This window comes from Talpa europaea, assembly GCF_964194135.1.
Source record: "Talpa europaea genome assembly, chromosome: 8".
Lineage (NCBI taxonomy): Eukaryota > Metazoa > Chordata > Mammalia > Eulipotyphla > Talpidae > Talpa > Talpa europaea.
The window spans coordinates 39,725,511-39,753,091 of record NC_140075.1 but is presented as its reverse complement, the minus strand read 5'-3'; the positions used below and the strand labels follow the sequence as shown (position 1 = coordinate 39,753,091).

Sequence of the window (27,581 nt, the reverse complement as noted above, 5' to 3'; positions counted from 1 at the left end):
ACAAATATAATTGAGGATTTTTTGTGCATCTTGGATGTGAAAATAAGAGGCTATATCATGACCCCAATATTTTTACTGCCTCTGTATCCCCACCTTATTCTATTCCAGTTCCCTGCAGGGAACTTACAGGAAACAGAATTAGTCACCCTTTAGTGTCACATTTAGCAGGGTTTTTAACCCAATTTTAAATTCACCCCAGCCACTCTTAATGATTGGTAGCCCCCATCAGACAGGATTTTGTTTATCTTTATTTCTTGGTTATATTATGAAAAATATTTATTTTAACCCCTTTGCAATTGACTATACACATTTATACTTCTTCCCATTAAAGATAAATCACTTCCTTAATTTTCAAGTGGAAAGCAGTATCAATTCCTGTATTAAGCAGCCAGATCTCTTTATTACTTACAAATGAGGGGATATGACCATAGCTTTTTAAAGGGAAGATCAGAGACTGTGATAGGCAAAATGATTGAGATGGGGTGAATTCTTGGAGTAAGCAGGTATTTGTGCAGAGAATGAAGGATGGCACATCCTAAAACTAGCCAGTGTAGTAACCCTACCCCCCACCCCCAGGGTATTGTTGCCAGAGAGCTGTCTCCAGGCATCACCACCCCCTGCTTTCTCTTCATCCCAGGAGGGAGGTCAGTGTGGGCTGAAGCTCATAAGTGGGATGAAGTCTATTTTCAACCATCATTTTGTTGTTGTTGTTAAAAAAACAACCATCTCCTCCTAAAAATGACACTGCCAAATGGTGATAACTGATGTAAGTAGCTGATCTCTGAGCAACATGAAGAGGGGTGAAGGCTGGTGATAAGTAGGAGCACAGACTGTCTGACAGACAGGATGGGGCTAGCAAGTTTAAGAGCTACTGGCCAGGATGTCGGGTGATGTGGCAGGGAAGCCAGGGGCAGTGGCTTCCCAGGATGGGCCCATTCTTTTGAGTCACGAGGTCTGCAGCTGGTTTGTCACTTGTGACTGTCCAGGCCTTCCTGGCCTCTCCACATCAAGGACAGCCTTTCTTAATCTTAAAGAGTTAAACATTTTTTAAAAAATGTTTAAGGCTCCCCAGTAGGAGCCTACTGACCTTTCACCCCAACTCCAAGAGCTATCCTTCCTGACTTCACACCTGGTAGCTAGTCTCCCTGCAACCTCTCCCACCCATGTGCTCCTCTGCATATCTTTGGCATGCTTCCCACCCCATCCCATGAGGCTTTTCGGGTGCCAGAGAGACTAAGGCAGAACTCCGAGACCTGCAGTCATGACTAGAGATTGATCATAAGGTAAAGATCTAAAAACTTGCAGAGGGGCCTCCCTGGTGACACAGGGGTTAAAATCAGCATTATCAAGCTATCGCCAGCCACTGAAGCACGAGTTCAATTCCCTGCTGGCCAGGGTGCATCCCACATGGTGCAGCAGACCTCTCCTGTCTTGCCCGCTGCTCCCCTCAGCAGTGTATTTCAGTACATCTGCCTGTTCTGCTCCCCTCTGTCTCTGGTGAATCCTCTCACCCCCCACACCTCTTGCATGGATCCCAGCTCTTGTATGCATAAATAAGTAAATATTTGAAAAAATAAAAACTTGCAGAGGATAATGCTAAGTGATGTAAGTCAGGAGGAGAAAGAGAAATACCAGGTGATGTCATTCATATGTAGATTATAGAGAAACCAAACTAAGGGTCAGATACAGAGAAGCCTGATAACTGACCACGGAAGCCGACTGCAGAGACCTGAAGCTTCAGAGTGGGGAGGGGTGGGGGCACGGAGGGAAGGAAGCAGAGGACTATGGTGGAGGACGCCAGGTGATTTGGTGGTGGGTGCGCTATTATGGTGATCGCTGCGGAGCTTGAGGACCTAATGGTGCCTCAATTTAAAACTTAATTAAGTTGGGCCCCCCTGGTGGCACAATAGGTTAAGCACTGTACTATGAAGCAATCTGCAGTCACTGAAGCACAAGTTCAATCCCTGGCCAGCCAGGGAGAAACCCAGATGGCGCAGCAGACCTCTCCTGTCTCGCCCGCTGCTCCCCTTCAGCAGTGCATTTCAGTCAATCTGCCTGTTCTTTTCCCCCACTCTGGTGAGTCTTCTCACGCCCCCTCATCTCTGGCCTGTACCCCACCTCTTATATGCATGGATCGATAAATCTTTAAAAAATAAGTAAATAAGTAAATAAAAATTAAAATTAAGTTGAAAAAAGTAATTTAAAAAATCTTCCAGAAAGAAAAGGCAGACCCTAACCAATGACAAGTTTTCTAAATAGCAATAGTGAAAACCAAACAGTATCACACTGACTCTTCAAGGGGCATGTTTGTCAGCAGAGTGCTGAGCCCAAACCTCCAGTAGCTGTAAGGTGGAATGGAGTCATTTACGATATTTAAGGTCTCTTAAAAGTTGCCTTACCATGTCCCCTTCTTTAGGGAGTTGCTAGACCAAGTGTAGGTCAACTCAGGCCCTTGGGCCTAGTCTGGCCAGCTACCTGTTTATGGATGGCCCCCCAACTAAGAACATACTTTTTTTTTTAAAGATTTATTTATTTATTTATACAAGCACTGGGTACAGTCAGAAGCGCGGGAGGGTGAGAGAATTCACCAGAGCCAGAGCGGGGAGAAGAGCAGGCAGAAGGACCGAAGTACACTGTGAGGGGAGCAGCGGGCGCAGCAGGAGAGGTCTGCGTGCCATGTGGGACCCTCACTGGTGGCCGGGGATCAAACTGGCGCTGCAGAGGCTGTGAGCAGCTTCTCAGCCCAGCGCTCAACCACTGCGCCACCAGGGGAGGCCCAAGAGCATCCTTTTTTAATGTCTATATTTTAAATAGTTCCATAAGTACCTACATGATAGCCTCTATTTTGCCAATTGGCCTTTTATTCTCTGGTCCTTTAAGGTAGTTTTCTGACATCTGTGCTAGACAGTGGCCCACTGAGATGGGGAGTAAATAAAGAGAGAAGTCCACGAGATCCAAGAAGCAGGAGAGGGACACAAGAGAGGAGAGAACGGGGGCTGCGGTGGGATGTCAGCCTGGAGCGGGCTTAGAGGAAAATGCTCGGATTTGAGCCAGGGCACAGCGCCACGACCCCTGCTCTCCCACAGGAGGGCGAGAAGGAAAACTGAAGTGGTAGGTTAGTTGAAGTGTTTGAACCTATTTTTGAGAATTTTATATTCTGCAGGAATGTCAGGAGTGAGTTGGTGCTAGCTAGATAGAAAACTAACCGAAAGATAAACAAGGCCATCTTTAACCCCTGGAAAAACAAGATGAATAAGAAAGGAAATGCGTGCTGGAAGTCACAGAACATACATGACTCAGCTACGGATGGTATCTAAATCACAGGAATGTCATCACTGAAGTTTTAGTTAACCTAATATTAAAATAGAACCATGTTGGAAGGTGCAGGAGAAATGAGAGGCGAAAAGAGCTCAATTATCCCTTCCATAACAGAAAGCTGAAAGCAAATAACTTATACTATAAGCTTGTTACGTGTATGTATAGGGGTAATTATTCATTGAAACAGCTAAAATAGCTTAGCAGTTTGCCTCCAAATTGCCAGCATCAGAAGTGGGTCAGAGGATGCTGCATTTTGCTATAAGCCTTACAGAATAATTTGACTTTTAAAATAATGCACGTGTATTACTTGGGAAAAAAATTTTTTTAATAAAAGAAAAATGACTAATGTCTGGTCAGCCCAGGAAGTGGGGTCCCTGGAAACCATGTCCAGTTGGAGAATGGACATGATGAGGGCGACCTGAGCCCCTGGGTGGAGGAAGCAGGCTTCAGTGTCCAGACCCATGCCAGCTCCAGTCAGCAGTTATCATTATTGTTTCTGATGGGAGGCTGAGTACATGTCAATAAATTGTCCCGACTGACAGTCATTCATTCATGCATGGAACAGTCTCAATCCCAGGATGAATACACCATATTCCTGCCCTCGAGGAGCTGGTTCACAGACTGGTAAGATAGGGAGTCATTCATCCAGCTAAAGGAGGATTGCTCTGCATGGTTGTAAGACTACACTGGAGGGAAAGGTGTTTGCAGAGAAAAGTTCCCAGAGGTGAGAAGTCCTTCAGTGGAAGCCTGGAGCTTGAGTCAGAATTGGCTGGGGGTTAAGGGGTGGGACAGTGGTGAAGTGATTGGGGTGGGGACAAAAAAGAGCAGATGTCCAAGGATGGGGAACGGAATATGCAAAGGCATAGAGGGAATTCGGACATGAGAGAGATGGAACAGGTAAGACTTGCCTGTAGCCTGGAGTCAGGAGCTTAGAGTTCGTTGAGGGTAAAGCTGGAAGGGTGAGCAGAAACTAAATATCAGGGGCCTCCCTGGTGGCACAGGGGGTAAAGACACAGCACTATCAAGCTATTGCCAGCCACTGCAGCACAAGTTCTATTCCCAGGAAGCCAGGAACCAACCCACATGCCGCTGTCTCGCCGGCTGCTCCCCTCAGCAGCATATTTCAGTAGATCTGCCTGTTCTGCTCCCCACTCTGTCTTTGGTGAATCCTCTCACCCCCTGCACCTCTAGTCTACACCCCAGCTCTTGTATGCATAAATAAATCAATCTTTAAAAAAGAAAAAGAAACTAGATATCAGCCCTGTGGTTTCCAGCGTGTCATGCTCAAGAGTCTGGACTTTGTATTCAAGGTTTGTTTTCAGTGCCAGTGGACATTCTTACTAGAGGAGTAGAGTCACCAGAGCCCAGGGCGGAAGACAGAATGGAAGCTGGGCACAAAGACGCGAGGAGACAGTTGACGGCTCAGCTGAGTTGTATTGAGGGTCTGAACTAAGGTAGTGTCAGGGAGGCAGAGAAAGGCAGATGCTGAACGCAAATAACTTATTCAGGAGGTCTGATGCCCCCCTAGATGTCGGAGGTGAGGGAGAAATGGAATGCAAGAATGGCCCCTGGTTCTTCCTGCCCCTGGGTGGTCAGCAGAGCTGCATGTAACACAGGGAGGAGGGCTGCAGGGGCCAGGGGAAAGGAGGTAAGTGAAATTTTGAATATGCTCCGGGTGAAGGGTCCGATGAGCAGTCATATATATGGGGGTGGGCCTCGGGGGAGAGTCGTGGGCTGGGGACCTATCAGCAAGGAGTCAGCACATGGGGAGGGAGTGATATCTCACACACAGGGAGAGAATGTGGCCAAGAGAGAAGAGGGTCCCCAGTAAACACAGGCAAATACCCGGACTTCAGGCAAGGACAGAGGAAAGGGAGCCCTGAAAATGGCGGAGAAGGACCAAGAGAAGAGGTTGAGCAAGGCAAAGACAGAGGGAGGGCCCGACGCTGTGAGAGGTGAGCCAGGACAGAGGAGTGTGACTCGGGGCTTGCAAGATAGCAGGCTTTTCTGGCCCTCCGCTTTCATCCCTCAGCTACAGGATGATTGCTCTACGCGGTTCCCACCCCAATCACTGCACCCCCACCCCAGCCCCTACCCCCAGCCAGTTCTGACTCAAATTCCAGGCCTCCACTGGAGGACTTCTGACCTCTGGGGACTTTTCTCCGCGGTCACCTCCCATTCTAGTGTAGAACCCTCTGCTCGCATGCTGTGACAACAGAAATGTCCGCTGTTTCAAACACTCCCGGGGACAATAAGGTCCCTTGGTGACCTTGTGAAAACAGTTGTTCCTGAATTTGGGGTGAAACAAGGAAAGGAAAAGGCCACAGCTCCCCTGTCCTACCGCTGCCATCTCTCCTCAGGCCTTTTCTTGCCCCAGTCTTCATCCTCTCCCCTGTCACATCAGTTCTGGGCTGGTTTTTAGAGGTTTATTATCAAATTTCTGCCATGTCCCAGGGATACCCAAGCGGACACAGCATCCAGGTCCAGGTTCCCCTCTTGCAGTGAACAAACAAATGAAGTCATCTGGGAGGTCCTAAACTGGCCCCTGGTGGAGAGTTCTAGATAGAGGGAGGGTTCAGGGGAAGGGTGCGAGGGAAGGCAGCAGGGAGTGCTTGGACCTGGAGCGATGAGACACAGAGCAAAATGGGTGAGGCTGAGAAAAGGCTGAGCACCGTCTCTGTGGTGCAGGGAGGTGGGAGGACAGGGATGCCAGGCCTAGTGGGAAGAACTGGCCCTGGGGTTTTGGACACAACTCCCACACGCCGCTGTGTCAGCACAGGCCGCCTGCTGGGCTGGCAGCCTGCTGCTTGGTCTGTGGGCGCTGAGGCCAGCGCAGAAGAGGCCTGGGGAGAGGCTGCTGACCTGACCGCCTGCTTGCTGGAGTCTGATGGGGAAGAGTCAAGGGGCAGAGGTGGGGGGAGGCACCTTGGAGGGAAACCATAGGAGAGCTAGAGGCTCCAGCATCAGCATCCCCCGGAAAGCAGGCAGCATTGCACCCCTGAAGCACTGACAGGATCCTAGCAGGGAGAGGGCCTGGGGTGGGGACGAGGCATCAGAGTAAGAGAAGGAAGTGAAAGCTGGTATCCATTCCACAGCGTGGGATCACAGCTCCTGTGTGTCCAGCGCTGGTTTTTAAGGATTTAAAAACTCAATTTATGAGTCTAAAGAAGTAAGTAGGAAAGTGAGAATAGAAAACAAAGAACAGAGTCATATAGTTCAGCACTCTCATTTAACAGAGAAAGCAGGAGGGTGAAACTTGGGCCTAAGGCCCATGGGCTCAGTGGCTAGAGACAGGGCCAGGGGTGGGGGGACTGACTGCCTGCATTTCCCTGCACTTGGGGTTTTCCTTGTGTCTGGGGAGCTCCTCTGTGGCCACAGCCCTGGCATCCTGACTCCACAGGACAACCATTGTCAGCATTTGCGGTGACCACACCCAGTGACTTGATTTGAAACAGTGCAAACTTCTGGTGGTACGTTACCATAAAGTACAAATAATTTTAGCTGAAGACATTTACTTTTCCTCTGAGAAAAGTATGGGAGAGTTTAATTAGAAAGGAAGCCTCAGAGAAAGACACATTTATGAGTAACTTGCAAGCAGGCAAGTCTCCACAGCTAGGTTGGCCCTCTGGCTTGAGTCGGCTCCCCAACCTCAGTGGCTCAGCAGAGCTTTGGGGCCCGGCCTCAGCACCTTGCAGGAGAGGGAGCTATCTGTCCTCCCACCTCTTATCTGCAAACTGCCTCCTTTAACACTGGCATCCCCTGGGCTCGATACTGCCGGTGGCACTGGTGGACTTTCAAAATGTGGCTTGACTCATGTCTCAGATCTCAAATTCATGAACAAAATCCAACAGCTGCTGAATATACTTAGTGGCGTCATGATTGATATATCACACGTGCCCCTTCCTGCTGTTGAACTTTCAAATTGACTGAAATCCAAAAATGTCATTGTACAAAATTCTTATTTCACTAAAAAAAATTAAGTAGAACATTGAGCAGGCATAGCGCTGTCTGCCAAATTGTCTCCTATCCAGAAGTACCTTCTGGTTTCTTTTCTCATGTGTTCCGACCTCTCTAGTATAGCAGCTTATCTTTTTTTTTTCTTGAGGCTTACTAAGCTGAGTGTTACTCTATTAATCTAATTACTGCATTTTCCAAGATCCTCAGTCCTTTAGAATTAAATACCTGTTCTATCAAGTCATATTTTGTTTGTTCCAATATAAACTAAAGTTTGTCCCATTTTACCGTGTGCTTTTTTTTAACATTTTAGGTTTTGTATCTACATTCCAAAAATTGAAGAATTCCAAAGACTGACATTTTTACTGCATCGGTCCTATTTACTAATCTCACGTTACCAAGTTGGTGTCCTCCGCTGCGGCACCCCACCAGGGCCTTGTTAGCTGTCTGATGGCCTGCGCATGCGCTTTTGAGTGCCTGTCAACAGTTTGGAAATTGCCAACACAAGAGAATCACTCAGAGAGACAGACGTGGCCTGTGCTATTCTGATCCCCAACAGTTCCTGAGCATTGAAATAGCTTGTGAGCGTGAAGGGACGTGAATGGGGAAACTCTGGGGGTGGCAGGAGGGCTGAGTGCTGCTACCATGGAGAGAGGTTTCCTGCTGGAATTGAGCACCAAGGGTGTGGTGGGCACTGTGCCTGCCCCCCCCCACCCCCCGCGTTGTTACTGCTGCTGGTAGGGGAGCAGATGGGTACAGGGCAACTGGGCAGGGAAGGCAGCATGGTATGAGAAAAAAGGGTGGGGCCTTGTGCTGAGTTCAACCTGCACTTTGCAAATGTGAGCTTCATTCCAATGTATATTTGGTGCAGAAGGAATCTGAACCTCAAAGGTGAGAAAGAACATGCTAAAATCACCCATTCAGTCATTCATTTAACAGAGATTCATTAAAAACTTCTACATGGCAGGCTCTGCCTTATTTGTGAGGACACAAAGTCCTCTGAGACTGTAAGAACCCAGCACTAGTCACAGTGCAGCACAGGAACAGGACTGTGCTGGAGTTGGGTGCAAGGGCCACCCTCCCTGGAAAGAGGGATGTGAGGGCTGGTCAGGTGGGAAGAGACCTTCAGCAGGAACAGATAAGCTGCCACTGTGCCTCTTGCATCTAGATGGGGGTGCACTGGATTCAGCTATAGGCATGACAGGGTTAGGACACCACCACCCTCAGGAAAGCTGATCTGATTTCTGGTACTGCTTGTCCCACATCTGCCTGGCTATCTTCAACCAGTTGGGCTGGGCAGAACCCTCCAGAAGAGGTGATCCGCCCTTTGGTTTCTGATCTCAGTATGTCCTCTGACATCAGACAGGTAGGTTTCTGGTGAGAGAGCAATGGGGGTTGGAAGAGCCAGTGGAGTTGTGGGGTTCCCCCTAAGTGTTGCTCTTGGCTTAGGAAGGGGAATTAAAAGAGAAAAGACACTGTTGGAAACCCTTTTTCCAAACATGTAGCCTGGGCTAGGTTATTTGTTAGTTTCTGCAGATGTTTTATAGCAAAAACCGGCAACAGCTTAAGTCTATCAGGAGAGGAACTAGTGGCATATACTGCCATCAGAAAATGATGAGGTAGTGCATTTATTGACATGGAGAGATATCCTCAGAGTGTTGAGTGAAAATACTGATTAGGAAATAGTGTTCACTGATACCATGTTTGTGAGGTTTTTTTTGTTTGTTTTTTTGTTTTGTTTTTTTTTTTGGTGGGACCCTTGCCGGTGGCCGGGGATCGAACTGGCGCTGCAGAGGCTGCGGGCAGCCTCACAACCCAGTGCTCAACCGCTGAGCCACCAGGGGAGGCCCACCATGTTTGTGAATATTAAAGTGCATATGCCTGGGACAATAATTGGAAGAATATATACATATACTAACCGTGGTAAGTGGTGGAATTTTCCTTTTCTTCCTTTAACTTCTGTGTCCTTTCTTACTTTTCTCAGAGTTCTTGTACCAACTTTTCTAATAAACTTTTTAAAGAAAACATTTTGAGAAATAAATCCTCTGTCTCCTCTCTTAAAATAAGTAGTGTAGTAATGAAGATTATACCAGTGGATGGTGTCATCACTTTGTTCCTGAGAGTCATCTACTATTCAGAACAACTACCTACTTTGTGGATGTTCTAGGAAAAGAAAAGTAAACCTAAAGAGGTTAAAAGGGCCTCCCTGGTGGCATAAGGGGTTAAGACACAACCTATGAAGCTACCCGCAGCCACTGCAGCTTGAATTTGATACCTAGCCAGGGAGCTACCCACATGGTACAGCAGACCTCTCCTGTCTTGCCCGCTGTTCCCCTTAGCAGTGTATTTTCAGTCAGTCTGCCTGTTCTGCTCCCCCTCTCTCTGGTGAATCCTCTTACTCCCGCCCCACACCTCTGGCCTGTACCCCAGTTCTTGTATGCATAAATAAATAAATCTTTTTTAAAAAAAGGTTAAGATAGCTGTTACATAAAAAATTGTGCATGATGTTTTAGGGGATTATTGCTCTTCTATGCCTGAACAAACATTAAATAAATTGATTCTTCATTTATCCCCATTCTCAAAATACACACTAGTCATAAGTGGCTTCATGGGAAACTTTTGTGAAACCCTTAAATAACAGTTAATTCTCACCTTTCACAGGCTCAGATAATAGAAAAATGGAGAAGGACTGGAGGTGGAATGAAAATCAGAGAAGGACTGGAGTTGGAATAAGTTAGACATCAATTTCACCTTTGAGCATAGTTACAAAATGCTAAATACATTCTAGTAGTACAATTTTTCAATATATTAAACACATATGCATTATGACCAAGTAGGGCTTATCCTGGGAATAATATGATGATCTAAATTAAAATCTCTTAATAATTGATTAAATTCACATATTCAGAGGGATGAACCATCTGATCGTCTAAATAGGTACAAAGAAAGTGTGATAAAATTAGACACATGGTTCTAACTTAAAACAAACAAGCCTTAGCCAAATAGGAACAGCAGGGAAATTCTTAAACTGACAAGTGGTATCTATCAAAACCCACAGCACCTATCACAAGTGGTGGGGAAATGTTACAGGCGATCATGTTAAAGTCAGCAAAAAGAGAGGGAGGACAAAAAGCACCTTTTCTATTTAACATTATCCTGGATTTTCCCACCCCCTGCAACAAGGCAAGGAAAAGAAATGGAGGCAGAAGAAAACAATCATTTTGTATAGGCAATACAACTGTCCACATAAGAAAAGCCCAGAGATGCCACATAAAATCTGTTAGAACTGACAAAAGAACTCAACAAAATTTCTCAGTTGAAGATACATATGTAGAAAACAGTTGGGTTCCTATAACTAATAACATTTAGGAACTATAATATGAAAAAAAACAGTAGCAACCTAAACTAAAACTAAAAGAAATCTAATGGAAGATATGCGAGAGCTTTATGGAGAGGGCTATAAAATAGTAAGGAAGAACTTAGATCTGAATAAATAGGGAGATATATAGTGTTAATAGATGAGAAGCTCAATATTATAAAGATACCAGTTTTCCTTATATTTACGGGTGTTCATGTCATTAGGTCAAATGATTCCAAAATTTATATGGAAGAGTAAGAATAGTCCAAATAATTTCTTTAAAAAAAAAAAAAAGATTTATTTATTTATTTATACAAGAACCTGGTGTACAGGCCAGAAGCGCGGGAGGGTGAGAAGACTCACCAGAGACAGTGGGGAACAGAACAGGCAGACTGACAAAATACACTGCTGAGGGGAGCAGCAGGCAAGACAGGAGATGTCTGCTGTGCCATGTGGGACCCTCACCTGCCAGCCGGGATAGAACTAGTGCTGCAGAGGCTGCTGACAGCTTCACAGCACTGTGTTCAACTGCCTGCGCCACCAGGGGAGGCCCCCAAATAATTTCTAAGAATCAAATAGGGAGATGTACTATGAATTATAGTCATTAAGACAGTGTGGTGTTGGAACTGAAATAGACAAATTGCTCAATAGAGCAGAATTTTAAAAGTGCAATATGTAAACTTAATAAGAAAAGGGCAGCCTTACAGGTCAGTAGCAGAAAAAATGGTCTATTCAATAAATTGAATAAATTGTGAGGTGGAAAAAGCACCATATATAACAAGCAGGGTAAATCCCAGCTGGACTAAAGAACTAAATATGAAAAACAAGACCTTAAAACTTTTGGAAAATGCACAAAACTCACTTATCCTCTCATGTCAGGCTAGGATTTTTTAAATGAGATACAGGGCCTCCCAGGTGGCACAGGGGTGAGACTCAGCCTGTGAGGCAATCCGCAGCAAGTTCAATCCCCAGCCAGGGAGCTACCCACATGGCACAGCAGACCTCTCTTGACTCGCCTGCTGCTCCCCTCAGCAGTGTATTTCAGTCAGTCTGCCTGTTCTGTTCCCCGCTCTATCTCTGGTGAATCCTCTCACCCCTCTCCCACATCTCTGGCCTGAACCCCAGTTCTTGTATGCATAAATAAATAAATCTTTTAAAAAAATAAAATTAGATACAAAAGGAAAGATTAGTAAATTGGATTATGTTAAAATTTTAATTTCTATTCAGCTAAAAACACCATGACTGGGAAGTGATAATTGTAACTCACAGGATCAACAGAGAATTAGAATCTATAATATATAAAACTCCTACGAACTTACAAAAAGACATGCAATTCAGCAAATCAGCTGGGGGCGGGAGGGGGATGAGTAAATTATATGAATAAACAATTCACAGATGAAAAAGACCTCAATGTAAAACAAAAAAATTATTGAGACTCACTAACAAAAAGAGAAGTGAGTATTAAAACAAGATATCATTTTGTACCTACCAGATTAGCTGAAATGTAAAAGCTGGATTATGGGAAGTGTTGATGAGGAAGTGGAGCCACAGGGATTCATACACTGCTGCTGGGAGTGAAAATTAGTTCAGTCTCCCTGGAAAGCAGTCAGCAGCCTCTGTTACAGGAGCAGGCAGTTGAATTCTAGGTATAGAATCCAGGAGGGGTGGTGTGTGTGTGTGTGTGTGTGTGTGTACACATCTGTGGATGTATATGCTTACAGAAAGTGGAAAGAATTTAAATGACCATCCACAGGAAACAATGATACATAAACCACTAAATGACTAAACTTGTTAAGTCTTGAAAGCACAATATTGAATAATTCACAGAAAGCTCTGTGCAGTATAACACCTTTATCTAAAGTTTAAAATCATTTGAAATATAATGTTGACATATGCACACTCATGAGGCAAAAGTATAAAATTGTGAATGAGACAAAGACACACCAGTTTCTGGAGAGCAATTAGATGTGGGAACTGGAAGGGGGAGAAAGAGAATTGAAAACAAAAGAGCTTCACCTTGCTCTGTCTCTGAGGACAAAATAGTAAAATGTGTTCCATTTGGATGAGTGGCTATCCAAGTATTTTGTTATATTATTTTCTATTTTCTCCCTCTATATGAGATGTGTAATGATTTTTTAAAAATTAATTCTTAGGGTAAAACCTACTCAATCTCCATCCTAAAGTGGACAGTAATTCAGGAAGCCATTTAAACTAACTGATGTCTAGCACTTCATGAATGTTTAGTGTGCCTGGTGGAAACCCAGGACTCTGGGGTAGCCTGTCTGGGGCTGGATCCAGCTCTGCCACTTCCTAAATGGTAACTTTAGACAAGCTACTGAATCTCTCCTCACTGTGGTTTCTGTGGATGGAAAATGCTGTTGCTGCTGCTGCTGCTACTGCTACTACTGCTACTACTAATGCCTACTCAAAGCTGCAAGGATAGTGAGTTGCACTTGGAAGAGCAAGCACTACATAAGTGGAATCTCTTATTATTATGCCCAAATGTGATCTACCATTCAGAGAGACACTAGCTATTTATTAGATGCAGGAGAGGAGACGAGGGGTGTTTAAAGCAATCATGTAAGTAGATGTTGTTTTTAGTGACGGCTGCTCTTCAACTGCAGTGAAACAAAAATATCCCTCAGATCTCCAAAATTAACCTGTTGAGTTGGAGATGATTCACCCCCACCCCACCCCGCAGTGACTTCACAAGTATCTGCTTCAGTTAGCTCTGGGAAGTAAAATTATCACTCATTTACTTTTCAGAGCTAGCTATAAAATCAGTATGAAAAACAAAATCAATATATGACTGTTGAAATTGTAGATAAGATTCCCATTAAAAATGAAAGTCACATCTACCTTCAAGTTTTAATGACCATATGGTGTTGTCCTAGCATCGAAGATTGAATTTTTTTTTTGCATTAAAAAAAGGAAATGTAAATCTCCTTGTTACATGGGGATTTAAATTGGAACCTACTTACTAGTCCAAATAAGTGAGAAATCACAATATTAGGGAACCAAAGACAATTTTCTGAAAGCTGATGCAGGAAGGCAAAGATTACTGGCTGTATCTAGAGTTGGTTTGAACTTGGATTCAATGCACCTTTGCTCCTTACTAGCACATAACCTTGAGTGAATTACTTAAACGTATTGTGCCTCGGTTTCCTCATCTCTGCAATGGGACACAGTCCTGTTACAGAATTCTTGTGAGGATCAAATACATGGTCACACTACTTCAGGTACATAATCTGTGCAATCTGACATGATCGTTGAGTTACAGAATCCTCAGTGCTGATGGATAGGTAGATTGGGGTGGGGGGGGAAGTCTAAGACAAAATAAGAGAATGAGCTGAAAGGTTTTAGCCAACTCTCTTTGCCAATCTCTCTTTGCTTCACCCGAAACAATAAGTTATTTCAAGGTCCTAGAATTTTTTTGAAATGAAAAAAAAAAACCGCGGTCTTTATCTTGAAGATGATAAGGTGCTGCTTTTAAGGTACAATTATCCAGATGCAAGATATTGCAATGATCTGAAATTGCTTTTCTATAAGGAGCACTGTAGTTTTTTTTTTTTTTAAAGAGATTGCTTTATTTATGCATACAAGAGCTGGGGTACTGGCCAGAGATGTGGGGGGTGGGATGATTCACCAGAGACAGAGTGGGGAACAGAACAGGCAGATGTACTGAAATACACTGCTGAGGGGAGCAGTGGGCAAGTCAGGAGAGGTCTGCTGTGCCATGTGGGTGGCTCCCTGGCCAGCAGGGGATCAAACTAGTGTTGCAGAGGCTGCAGATTGCTTCATAGTGCGGTGCTTAACCCCTTGTGCCACCAGGGAGGCCCAAGAAGCATTGCATTTTGACTGCCATTGCTTCTGTCCTTGCTCATTACCCTACAACATTCAATTGGAAATTTCACCATGCCTCATCCCTCGAAAACACTAGAATCCTCATTCCTGACCACTGAATAAATCAATCTCTTGGGCTGAGAAGATTAGACCAACAAAAGGCAAAGTCAAACTCTGTCCCTAGCCCTCAGGCTAGAGCTAATCGCAAGATTTCAGGGGTACTCAAGTCCAAGATGGAAACAGGATGACTGGCCAGGCCTTAAGGGGGTAAAGACTGGCTAATGAGACATCCTCTCGTCTGCTTTTGGTCATCTAGCAGTTCAGTCCTTCCTCTTTCCACCCTCCAGGCCACTCCCACTGTACCCAAGCCTGCCTCTCACTTCCTACCTCATTTTTAAATCATCCCTGCTCTTGGTAGAGAGGGGGTTGGCTCGGTGGTGGGTAGAAAAGGAGAAAGAAAACCTCTAGGAGGGATCACTGTGACTATGACTAAAGTGATTCTAGCAGCGATTAAGATTATATTTCAACCATCTAAATAGATATTTGCATTCTAAAAGCAGAACAATTTATTCCTCAGGATCCCTAACTGATTAGTTATTTAAGGAAAATGGGTCTCTTTACCATCTATTGCTTGATGGAAAGGAACAGGGTTTGGATGGGAAAATAGAAAATCCAGAGTAGAATGGATAGAGTTTGAGGTGCCTACTAGACACCACCCATGTCCCCTGGGGCCCAGCATGAAGTCATCTCCCCCCACACTCCTAGATGCCTGATCTGGTTGGTGATGCCTCAATAGCCTCTTCCCATAGTTTCCAAACCTAAAAGCAATGCTCAGTCTCAGCCTGAACTACTGCCATCTCCCACAACAGTCACCCATGATGTTCTGTAGTGTGCTCTCCATCACCCACAGGACAAGCTAAGATTAAAATCACAATGCCTTGAAGTTTCCTTGCAAGTTGCCACAGCTTCCTCCTGCTTGAGGACTACCTCAAGGGAATGTTTAAAGTATTTAAAATCCACATTTCACATCACCCTTTTGCAATTTTTGCCATTCTTATGTCCCATCACATGTCAGATCTGATTAGATCATTACTAATATCTTATAATTTTACTTACTATGAGGAGCATAATCGTCAGCTCTGCCATTTTCTTGTCTCTCACTTTGCTTGCATGATTAGCATATTGTTTTCAGTCTTCGGTTTTGTTTCTTGTAGGAATCTTTCGAAATCACTAGTGCATTTTGTGAGGGTTAGTTTAGTTAGAACTAAATAATATAATCAGTGAGTCTGTTTAACCAAGCATACATAAACATATGTGGAGATAAATCAAGACTGCTGAAAGGGAACAAACAATGAGGGTTACACTAAATACCCACTTACCCCAAAGTGGAAACCATACCCTCTTTCCTCAGAATGCCACACAAGTGGGGCCCAGCGTCAGCCTGTATGTTAAATATTAGTAAAGCTTCTTTTATCTTATTAGGAAACAAGAAAGCAGAAATACATGTTCTAATATTTTCATTTTGCACACCCTCTAGCGGTGCCTGGCAGAGGCTGCTGCCTTCCGAGTTCTGGTGACCGCCCGTAGGGCCCACACACTGTTTGCTTCTTATTGCAGGTGGTAGAACTTTGGGAACCTTAGGTCTTCGCAGTAGAGCTAAATCTAGGTGATATGTCCTCAAGGCAAGTGACTTGGAGAGAATGGGAGACACCAGACCATGGAGATCTCAGAATATGCTAGATTAACTCATAATCTGAAAAATCCATTTTCTTAACCCTACCAGGTCATCTAAGTTTTATTGTGATACATGTTAAAGTCTCCCAAAATACCTTTCTTAATCCTCAAAAATATCATCTTCAAGTATGAAAAGGATTAGACCAACAAAAGGCATTTTCCCATGAGTTTCTAAACACTGATCATTTTTTCTGTGAGGGAAGAAGGAAGTCAAGATTTTTAGCTTGTCCCACCATCCCTTGATGATTTCATGACATTGTACCTCTACCCTTTTTCTTTACTATTCCAATGATATATAAGCTATAGTTTTATATAAGGGAAGGAAAATGTCTTCTAGTTTGATGCCACTAAAGAAACAACAACTCAGTAAGTTTTTCTGAAAACCATAACTGCATTAGGTTTGCATTTCAAAACACTACTTAAGGTTCTTAATAGTTTTGTCCCCACAGCTCCATAGGGACAGCCAAAACCAAAGCAGAGATGTCTTCTCTATAAGGTGTTTCATCATTACCATCCTGCAGACCCCCTCACCCCCAAAGCCAGCCCCCTTCCTCATCATTCACCCAGAGAACAGACACGGAAAGGGGAAGGGAGTGGAGGGGTGGTCTCTCTCCCCACTGGCTCCTGGCGCCTTGTCAGTAATGAAGGATGGAGCATGAGGGACACAACAGGTTCAATCAGCTTTTCAGGGTGCATAAGCAGGTGAGCAGACAGATGGGGGGGGTCACAATGAAAGTTCAAGTTCAAAGTAGTTTGGGCGGTTGCTTCATCTCAAGGAAGGTTGCTTAAAGTTTTTTTTCCAACAGTTAAGTATGACTGAGTGCCAGAAACTTGGACACGAACCACCCTCTACCCTCAGTCTCACCCCATGTCCTGGGGACTCTTCCCCCTCCATGGATTCTAGGTCTCCTGTCCTGGTATATGGTGTTTATTAAGCACTACAGAGTTTTCTCTGTAGGGTTTTTTCTCAGATTAGGGTATCATCTCTACTACTAACCTCTACTCAACACTTTTAGCTAACTCTCTTCCTTGCCCTCACTTGCAGCAGTTTACAGAAGTAGAGTAATACTGTGTACATTCTGGATATTACACATAATTTCTAATTTTATCATTTTGACACACTGATCCATACTCAGGTGCAGCTTTCCACATACTCCTTAGCCAGAGGGAAAGAAGTTACAGAGTCCTGACAGGAAGAAGAAACTTGAGGCTGCTCCCTCAGCCCATCTCTACATCCTGAGCTGATGCTCAAACCTCTTCTCTGGGCTGTAGTTGACAGCTCAGAGCCCATTATCTTTCATAACCATCATTAACATTATTTTTCCCAGAATTTATTACCTTGTCGTTGCCACACTGAAGCTCATCTGCTTCTTTTCTGCCCACTCATCCAGCTTGGTGAGATCTTCCTGCTGTTTGTCACCATGAGCTTGGCATTTTACCATCTGGGAGAGCTTAGTGTTTTCTAGCAACTTGAAAACATCATTTGTACTACAGCTGAACATCATTTGTAGACGTCGCAACTGAGTCTCGCCCCAGCACTTTTCTATGCAGTAAGGGGCCCACTTAAATGATCTTTGCTTTTTCTCTTTAAACTAGATCACTATCACTGCACCCAATTCTGGTGCTTTCCCCTTCCTTGTAAATATTCTAAGAGAGCCTATCGTCAGAGTACTGACTGCATATTTTTTTTTTTAAAAGATTTATTTATTTATTTACACAAGCACTGGGTACAGTCAGAAGCGCGGGAGGGTGAGAGGATTCACCAGAGCCAGAGCGGGGAGCAGAGCAGGCAGAAGGACCGAAGTACACTGCTGAGGGGAGCAGCGGGCGGCAGGAGAGGTCTGCGCGCCATGTGGGACCCTCCTCCGGTGGCAGGGGAGCAGCCGGGGATCGAACCGGCGCCGCAGAGGCCGCGGGCAGCTTCGCAACCCAGCGCTCAACCGCTGCGCCACCAGGAAGGCCCTGACTGCATATTTCTTTCACTGAAGCTCTTATCAGTCCTGCTATAAGGATACCTAATTTTTTTCTGCAAGGATGAAATGTATATCTCCCTGATCTTGTCACATTGTGACAGTCAGGTGAGCTATAAGATAGCTGATTAATCACATTATCTGCATTCTCAGAGACTGAGGTAATGTAAACAATCCATTACTTTTCATGGCTGGAAAATAGGAATCTTTGTTCAAATATCGTTAAGAGGATCATCTCTCCCAGAAGAGAGCCTTCGTAAAGCTTGTACATAGGCATGAGAGAACCTGGATCTCCGGTGTTTCCCCAAAACAAACATGTGACCAACTGGTTGGGCCTGTTACTCCAAACATCCCAGATACATTCCTCCTGACCTCCTTCTGTCCCTTAGTACACATGCCTCCCTTAAATCCTGCATGCATGTTGGAAACAGCGGGGTCTCCCCACCCCTCCCTCACAGATCCCTGGGAGTCATTAAAGTTTGACCAGAGTATCTTGCTTTTATTTTTCTCAATCCTGTCAAAACATTCCCTACAATGTATTCCATGGTGTAGGGTAAGTAAAAAAGCACCAGGCTTTTCTGACCTGCTGCCGTTAAGACTGATGATGGATCTGTGTCCTGAATGCATGCCTGATGGCGGGCACCTGCAGTAGGGTGTGGGCCTACGTAGGTGGTACACCTGGGCTGAGAGATTGGGCTTATAAGGGCGGCGTCACAGGGACACGAGAGGAAGAGCAGAGCTTCCAGAAGAGAGCAAAAGAGGAACGAAGGAGCCCATTAGAAGCAGAGACCATGAGAAAACGCTGGAGAGACCAGAAAGAGTAGACTCGCTGGGGGCCAGGAGGCCTACCAGCCTCCTTGCCCCCCGGCACCCCTGCCTGCCGTGTACCTGGTAAAAGATCAATAAAATCCTGAAAAGCCACCAAGGGCTCCAGGACTGTCCTCCTTCACCCGTCTGCTTGATCATAGAGAACCTGCTCCGTCCCTTCCTGCTGCTACACACGGGATGTTGCAGACAGGTAGATGTCTTCCTCAGTTACAAGGAAGTTATACCACAATAAATACATTATTAATTCAAAATATCAGAATTATTTACTACACCTAACCTACTGAATAGCATAGCTTAGCCCAGCCTACCATAAGCATGCTCAGAATACTTATATTAGACTACAGTGGGAAAAAATCGTCTAGTACAAAACCTTTTTTATACTAAAGTATGGAGAATCTCATGTAATTTATTTAACATTGTAGTGAAGGAGGCAGATGGTTGTCTGGGTTCTCACCAATTAACCTACACAGCTAAAAGCACACTGAGCTTTCTTCTGACTGTGTGTCAGTTTTGCACCATTGGAAGTCAAAAAATTGTAAGTGGAGGGCCTCCCTGGTGGCGCATGGGGCTGGGCACCGCACTGTGGGGCGGTCCGCAGTCTGCGGCAGGAGTTCGGTCCCTGGCTGGCCAGAGAGCAGCCCACATGGCGCAGCAGACCTGTTCTGGCTTGCCCACTGCTCCCCTCAGCGGTGTGCTTCGGTCAGTCTGCCTGTTCTGTTCCCCACTCTGTCTCTGGTGGGTCCTCTCACCCCCAGCATCTCTGGCCTGTGCCCCAGTTCTTGTATGCATAAATAAATCTTAAAAAAAAAATTGTAAGTGGAACCATTGTAAGTTAGAGACTTAATCTTACACATATACATGTATATATGTGTGTATTTATATTTTTATGTATATTTGTATTATTATATAATACATAATGAGATACATGTTATATTTATGCATACACACGCACATTTCTAAGGTCCATTTAGAGAAGTGGTAGCTACTAAACAAAACTACACAGGTAGTTACTATAGGACTTCTCAAAGCCTCTATTAAGCTGCCTGGTATAGTGAATCATGAAGAGCCATGCACTATGTGTAATCATCTATAAACTCACTTAACTGTCCACAGAATCTTTCTGTATCATGTAACAGGACCAGAGCTCTACAGGATGCACATTGGGGGCATACCATGATAAGTGGTCCTATGTACAGTGTTTGCCAGGCCCGGGTAGGTTCACTGTCAGTTCTAGCTATTTGAAAGAGAATTTTGAAGTCCTTGGCGTCATTTTCACAGATTTTAATGGTAAGCAGGAGAAACAAGCCAGCAGAGAGACAGCAACTTGAGCCCCCTTCCCTAGGGTGACACCGCCCTTTTAGCCCCTCCCTCCTAGGCACAGATGTGCACACTTACACATGCGCACACACCCATGCTCAGGTGTCCATAATCAGGCACGGGTGCCCCATGCCCACGCTCCCAAGCACCTCGTGCATCAGCACGATCAAGGCATCAGGTGATAGCCACAGAGGCTAGCTGTGTAAAAAGCCTGATTAATTCACTTACCCCACATACAGCATGTATGTACCCCACATACAGCATGAGAATCACCTGGGGAGTTTGTGATTACTGACTTTCCTAAAGGTTTTAATACTGACCATCCAGGTAGACTCACTTGTTGTTACATTGTTTGTTGTTTTTTCTGAAAGCTTTTCTGATGATGATGACCCATAATTTCTCTGCTGTAGACGCTTGACCTTTCAGGCTGCAGAGGTGCTATACCTGTGACTCTTCTCAGCCCTCACCATAGAAGCATGTACCAAAGTCCGCTTCTAAGTAAATAACACAAAAGAGATGGCTGAAAACTCATGCGGGAAATCACTCCAGTGACTCTGATCTGGGAAAAATTACTGGCCTGTATTTATGACTTTAGAAACCACTTCCTAACATTGATGCCATCGGAATATATCCACCTTCAAATCCACCTTGAGCCCACGGAGCTTCTCCCACCTGTTCTCACTCATGCCAGTGTGGGCTAATTCATATGTTTCTTTATTTCATTTGTCTTTATCTCCGCTCTTAACAGGACCACACTCAGAGAAGGACCCAAATGAATACATTTTGGGGCTTTTCCCAAACAGCCAAACAGCAAATGCTCAGTAACTACAGAGAAACCAGGGACAAAAGGGACTTTGGTCCAAAAGGTTGTTTTTTGTTTTTTTAAGTTAGGGTTTAATTAAGGTAGAATTAGAAAGCAAATAGAGAAGGGTGATAAATGTGGTGGGCATGGGCATACAGCTTTCCCTGCTGAGATGGTAGCATCTTGAATGTTAGGCATCTAGCATCTTCTTCCAGTCTAGTGGTCCAGGACTAGGGCGACCCACTTGACCCGATTTACCTGGGACTTTTCTAATTTTAGCACTAAAAATCCACTATATGGGAATCCCCTCAATCCTGGAGAACCAGGGCATCTGGCCACTGTGCTCAAAAGACAGAAACTCATTCCCTGGTCAAAGAAAATTGGGACATGCTACATCACATTCTACCTACGTGGACTCGTTTCTGTTGGTGACTATTGAATTACCACAAACTTAGTGACTTAAAACGACACAAATTTATCCCCTTACACTCTGGAGATCAGAAATCCTAAATGGGATTTTTAAAAGGCTGTAACTCAATATGTCAGCAGGGCTGCATTTTTTTTTTTTCTTCTGGAGACTAGGCGAAAATTCATTCCCTTGCCATTTCCTGCTTCTAGAAACCACCCACATTCCTTGGCTGGTGGCTTCCTCTCCATCTCCAAACTAGTGATCACATCAGTCTGATCCTCTTCCAGGAGATCTCCATCCCCAAATTCTAAACTTAATTTTATCTGCAGAGTTTCCTTTGCCAGATAAGGTAACATATTCACAAGTTCCAGAGACTAGGTTGGGGGTACCTCTTTGCGGGGAGAAAAGTCATTCCACCTACCATACCCACCCCTCTGAGAATTAATGAAACACCTTAATGTATTAAAGAAATCATTTTAAAGTCTCACAGGAGTCTGTTTAACACTGCTTAACCCAGCATTTTCAAACTTATTTGGAAACTCTTTACCACTTTCCTTTAAAAAGAACACCCCCTCCAAAAAAAAAAAAAAAAACAACCAGCAGAATACCTCATAACATCTCTTGGAATACTGCTGCTTTTACCAAAGAGTGGCATTCAAACTACTAAGCACACTGCTGAAGTCCAGAGACTTTTCATGAGATGTGGAGGCGGAAGAGAGCTTTGAGGAATTGATTTATAGATCCAATTCCTCTTTCTCACATCAGTGCATATTCTTCTAAACTCATCTGCATGAGAGACAATCTGGAAGATGGCTTTTTCCACTATTTCAGACATGAGGTTCTCTCACCCATAAAGAATATGATTCAGAGAAAGTATTTTGTCCGGGGTGCCAAACCTCCCTGGGCAAACAAAGGGACAATGTGAAGCTCTAGTGTTGGTGACAACTTTTCTTTTTTTAAAAAAAATATTTATTTATACATACAAGAACTGGGGTACAAGCCAGAGGTGCCCGGGATGAGAGGATTCACCAGAGACAGAGTGGGGAGCAGAACAGGCAAACTGACTGAAATACAAGGATGAGGGGAGCAGCAGGCGAGACAGGAGAGGTCTGCTGCACCATGTGGGTAGCTCCCTGGCAGGCCAGGGTTCTAACTCGTGCTGCAGAGGCTTGGGATAGCTTCATAGTGCTGTGCTTAACCTCTTGTGACACCAGGGAGGCCCAGTGACACCTTTTCATTAAAGTTCCAGAACCCATCCCTACCTACCTCGTTTAGAGGTGCATTTCTAATGAAACTTCACTTTCTATGCTCAGTACTTACCATAATGTTAATATTTTATATTGCATCCAATATTATTAGAATGATAGCTCACTCCAGAAGAAACTTTGTAAAGATTGAAGATTTATGGTCACTGGAATCTTCTTGTAACTTAAATTTCAATTTGTATGAATCCTTTGGTTAAAGAATTACCATGGATTGATCAAATAAAATATTTTCAATCATAAAAACATATATTAAGTTAAAGTTGTCTGGGTAACATAGAATAGAGAGGCAGTTTTAAGGAGAAATGTGAGCACCTTTGGGGAGCAATGTGACATTTCTGCTTTTTAAAGAAGAGCTTGCTCTGGTCATTTTCAATTGGACAGTTATAGGTGCTTTATCCTGTGGTGCATACATTTCATTGGACATATTTTAAATAAGGACTAACATCATTCTTAATATTCACTGCACCGAGAAATTATATCTACTTAGCAATCATAACCGCTTTTTAACCTTAAAGTGAAAAATACTGGCTGACAAGTTTAAAGCTATGCAAGAAGGCATATCATTTTTCAAAATTCTTATATCAGCAAAAGGTGTGACAGCTAGAGAAAAAATGTTGGGGATGCTGTTGGTGAAAGAAGCAGAATTCAGAATCAGGCTAGCAGGAATATCTTGGTTCAAATACAAGAGTTTCATCCAAGGTTAAAACCTGAAGTGTGGCACAGAGTCACGCACTGCCTTCATGCAGCCAGTAGCTGCGTGTGCCCCTACACTAGCCCTGGATGTACAGGAGGGCTTAGCTACATACAGTCCCTTCTCCCACATAGCCTCCTTCCAGTAAAAATGTATTTATACGATCTATTGCTTCTATGTAGATGCATGTTTGCTATTGTTCTAGAGAGCCTTTTAAAATATTTTATCCTCAGGCAGTTTTTAGGAGCTTGTCTACCAGAAATGACTCAGTTTTTGATATTCTAGAACAGATCCATTTAGATTCCATTCTTCCCATCGGAGTAATCACCTGAGAAGGCATACACTTATTTCAGAGATAGGGCCATTACTCAAAAAAGTCTTTTAGCTTCTCCTGTGGAACTGACTTCACAGCACACAGCACAATCTTTAGAACATCCTTACTGCTTATATTTGTCTTTAGAGGATGAATTTGATGTTTTTAGAATCAAGTATTATTCACATAAAGGTCTAGTGACCACGGTAGATGATCTGACCGGGAAGGAATATTACCTATCTCAAACTCTGGAAGGGAATAAATGAGGTGGTCAGGCTTTCTTATGGTAAAGAAGAGTCAAGAGATAGCGTTTATTCCCTTTACACCGAGGCAGAAGGGAAATCCTGGCCACGTCAGGGTCCCTTTGCTGTGAAGTTGCTTGACGATTCTGTGGTCTCAAACTTTAGGGAGAAAATTTCCTGAGGCTGTGGGAGGACTGAGATGCCCATTGCTTTAGTTCTGCTGATCCCACCACAGCAAGTCCATTCCTGGAGCTGTGGGACCTGTGCTGAAAGAGGCTCAAGAGCAGATGTAGCTGTCTTGGAAGGCCCCTGGGCTGAGAAAGTAAGGCTGAGCTAGTCTGTGAGGGGATATGTGGAGGAAGCACAGCGTTTGTGTGCAATTTCTATTTGATTGTTAGAGAGCCTGCATCTTCAAGACCTGAGCATTCAGGAATTAATCATTATCCTCTGAGGGAATGAGTCCAGGGTGGGCAGAGAGGGTGGAATACGAGGTGGTAAGGGGCCAAGATTTGTGGAAGCTGTTACGGATGGCCATTTCTGTATCTACTGCCTATCACATCTGTCACTTTCATATGGCCACAGAGCACTGAAGAGAGCTCAAGGGATCCTAAAGTAGCCTCAATTTTCAAAAGAAAATTGATTTTTTTCCCAGCACATATTTGCATTATAGCTTCCTTCTTTCTTACTCTTCTGCAGTATTTCTTTTTTAATTTTTATATAATTTATATATATATTTTATATCATTGTTCATTTTTGTACAATGTTTGCTTTCTCCTCTTGGGTGTAATCCGCATAGAATTCCCACCACCAGTTCACCTGTTCTGCAGTATTACTTAGCAGACACATTCTATCCCTGTCCTCAGAACTGAGCTAGGGACTGTGGGAGATATTGTCTCTGTCTTCAGGAAACTTTAGTTTGCTTGGGAAGATGAGAGTAATACACACCCATGTGAGGATGGCCAGTGGGCTTTATTTCAAATGTTAGTTCCAGGGCCTTCCTGGTGATGCAGGGTAAAGTCTCAGCACTATCAAGCAATCGCCAGCCACTGCACCAGTTTGATCCCTGGCCTGGGAGCTGACCCACATGGCACAGGGGACCTCTCCCGCTGTTCCCCTCAGCAGTGTATTTTAGTAAATCCACCTGTTCTGCTCCCCACTGTGTCTCTGGTGAATCCTCTCACCCCTACACCTCTGGCCTACACCCCAGTTCTTGTATACATAAATAAATTTTAAAAAATCAAATGTTAGCTCCAAATAATTGGTGATTCCATGAAGTTTTTAATTAAATCTAAGACAACATAGATTTTAAGATGCTGTTTTATGTGCTCTTAAGAAAAAAAAAATGCCGTCAGTGAAACTGTGAATGTGTGCTTTCTCCTTACTTAGAATTTTAATTATATACTTACTGAAAGATCCTTTTTAGACTTACTTAGATATGGTGTAATTTTAACATAGATCACACTCCTTCATTCATAAAGTGGAAAATAATAAGGAAATATGTTGGGTTTGGTTTTTCTAAGCTTCTTTACCACCACTGTACTACTTGTCTGAAGCATCTTTGACTTGGAATTGTTGATGTCTGTCTCCCAAGCAGCACAGTTCTCTAAGCCATCAAGAGCATTGGTGAGGTAACATTTCTTACAAGAGTGCTCTTGACTTTTCTTCCAAGCCTCTGGCTTCTGTTGTCAAACTGGTGCACACACCGGCAATGACAACCACAGCACAACCACCACCTGGCAACACTAGCTATAAGACACTTCCCAACTTCCATGGTTATCCACTGTGATAAAAAATACATCTTGGGGGCCTCCCTGGTGGCACAAGGGGTTAAGCACTGCACTATGAAGCAATCCGCAGCCTCTGCAGCACGAGTTCTATCCTCCACCGGCCAGAGAGAAACCCACATGGCACAGCAGACCTCTTCTGCCTCGCCCGCTGCTCCCCTCAGCAGTGTACTTCAGTCAGTCTGCCTGTTCTGTTCCCCACTCTGTCTCTGGTGAATCCTCTCACCCCGCACACCCCCGGCAATCTCTGGCCTGTACCCCAGCTCTTGTATGCATAAATAAATAAATCTTTTAAAAAAAAACACATCTTGGACTCAATGCAGTATGGGTGAGACTCAGTCAAAAAGACTACCCTGATCCACACTGTGTGCCCTGGGAATGGGGCTGGCATTGGTGTTAAATTCCTGTCATTAAGCAATAATTGCTCCTGTATAATTTGCAAAGCTGAATGGTTTCTAGTGCAATAGCTATTATAGGAAGGTCTCTGGGAGCTAATAGTCAGGAAGGCTTTATGAGTGAAGTTGGTCTAAAAAGGTAAAATCTGGCCTGGACAAAAGGAGATCACATTCAGAGAGGGAAAAGTGTAATACCGAAGGTTTGGAAGGGTAAACAAGCATGTCATGAGGACAGGACAGGGCCAGCCAGGCTGGGTCAGGGATTAATTAGTGAGTTGTGGGGGATAAAGATGTGAGTTTTTGTTCTAAGAATCTATGTTCAAGTTAGTGTTCCAGTTGTAGAAACATAAAAATGGGTCTCATATTTCTACAACTTTTATTTCTTTCTTTACCATAGGTCCTGATGCTTTTAGTTCAAAGAGCCTTGCCCTTCAAGCCCAGAAGAAAATTCTGAGCAAAATAGCCAGCAAAACTGTAGCCAACATGTTAATTGATGACACCAGCAGTGAGATCTTTGATGAGCTCTACAGAGTCACCAAAGAGCACACCCACAATAAGAAGGAGGCCCATAAGATCATGAAAGACTTAATCAAGGTGGCAATCAAGATTGGAATCCTTTATCGGAACAACCAGTTTAGCCAGGAGGAGATTGTTATTGTGGAGAAGTTCAGAAAGAAGCTGAACCAGACGGCCATGACCATTGTCAGCTTCTATGAGGTGGAGTACACCTTCGATAGGAATGTGCTCTCCAAGCTCCTCCATGAGTGCAAGGACCTGGTGCATGAACTGGTGCAGCGACACCTGACGCCCAGAACCCATGGGCGCATCAATCACGTCTTCAACCACTTTGCTGATGTAGGGTTCCTCTCCACCCTCTATAGTCTGGATGGAGACTGTAGGCCCAACCTCAAGAGGATTTGTGAAGGAATCAATAAATTGCTCGATGAGAAAGTCCTCTGAATGCCTTCGCCCCTCCTGGACTTTGCTGTGTTCAAGTCATTGCACTCGGCGTGGTCTGGGTGAGAATCAAGAAAACAAGAAGAAACCCTTGTTGAAAATGCCCCATGTTCTTCCCTACTCTTTCTTCTGGTGTTGCTGCTGTATTGAGCTCAGGTGTGTTTGTCCTCTGAGCTCACTGACAAGGTCTGTAACTAAAATCACTTTTGTTTGCAAGCCCCAAGGACATTTTATGTATCTGATGCCGAAAGGTTGCTCTGCTGGCCAAGGTGAGCCCAATCCATTGTGTAGCATGGAGGAGCTCTGAATCAGGGGTTGGAGTACAAGGGTTTGTTTCCCAGCTCCACCAACAATAATTCTATCTTCTGGATCACAGAACCACCATGCCTCCGTCCTACTTC

General features: G+C 44.2%; 1 protein-coding gene across 1 annotated transcript in view; it reads left to right on the top strand.

The window, feature by feature from the left end:
* Positions 1 to 27,183, top strand: part of TNFAIP8L3 (TNF alpha induced protein 8 like 3) — a gene marked incomplete at its 3' end in the record, with an annotated part of 40,343 nt that extends 13,160 nt beyond the window's left edge. Inside the window, exon 2 of the mRNA XM_084241117.1 lies at positions 26,621 to 27,183. Within this exon, the coding sequence (XP_084097243.1) occupies positions 26,621 to 27,183 (563 nt within the window). The remainder of the gene's footprint in view (positions 1 to 26,620) is intronic.
* Between the last annotated feature and the right edge of the window lie 398 nt (positions 27,184 to 27,581).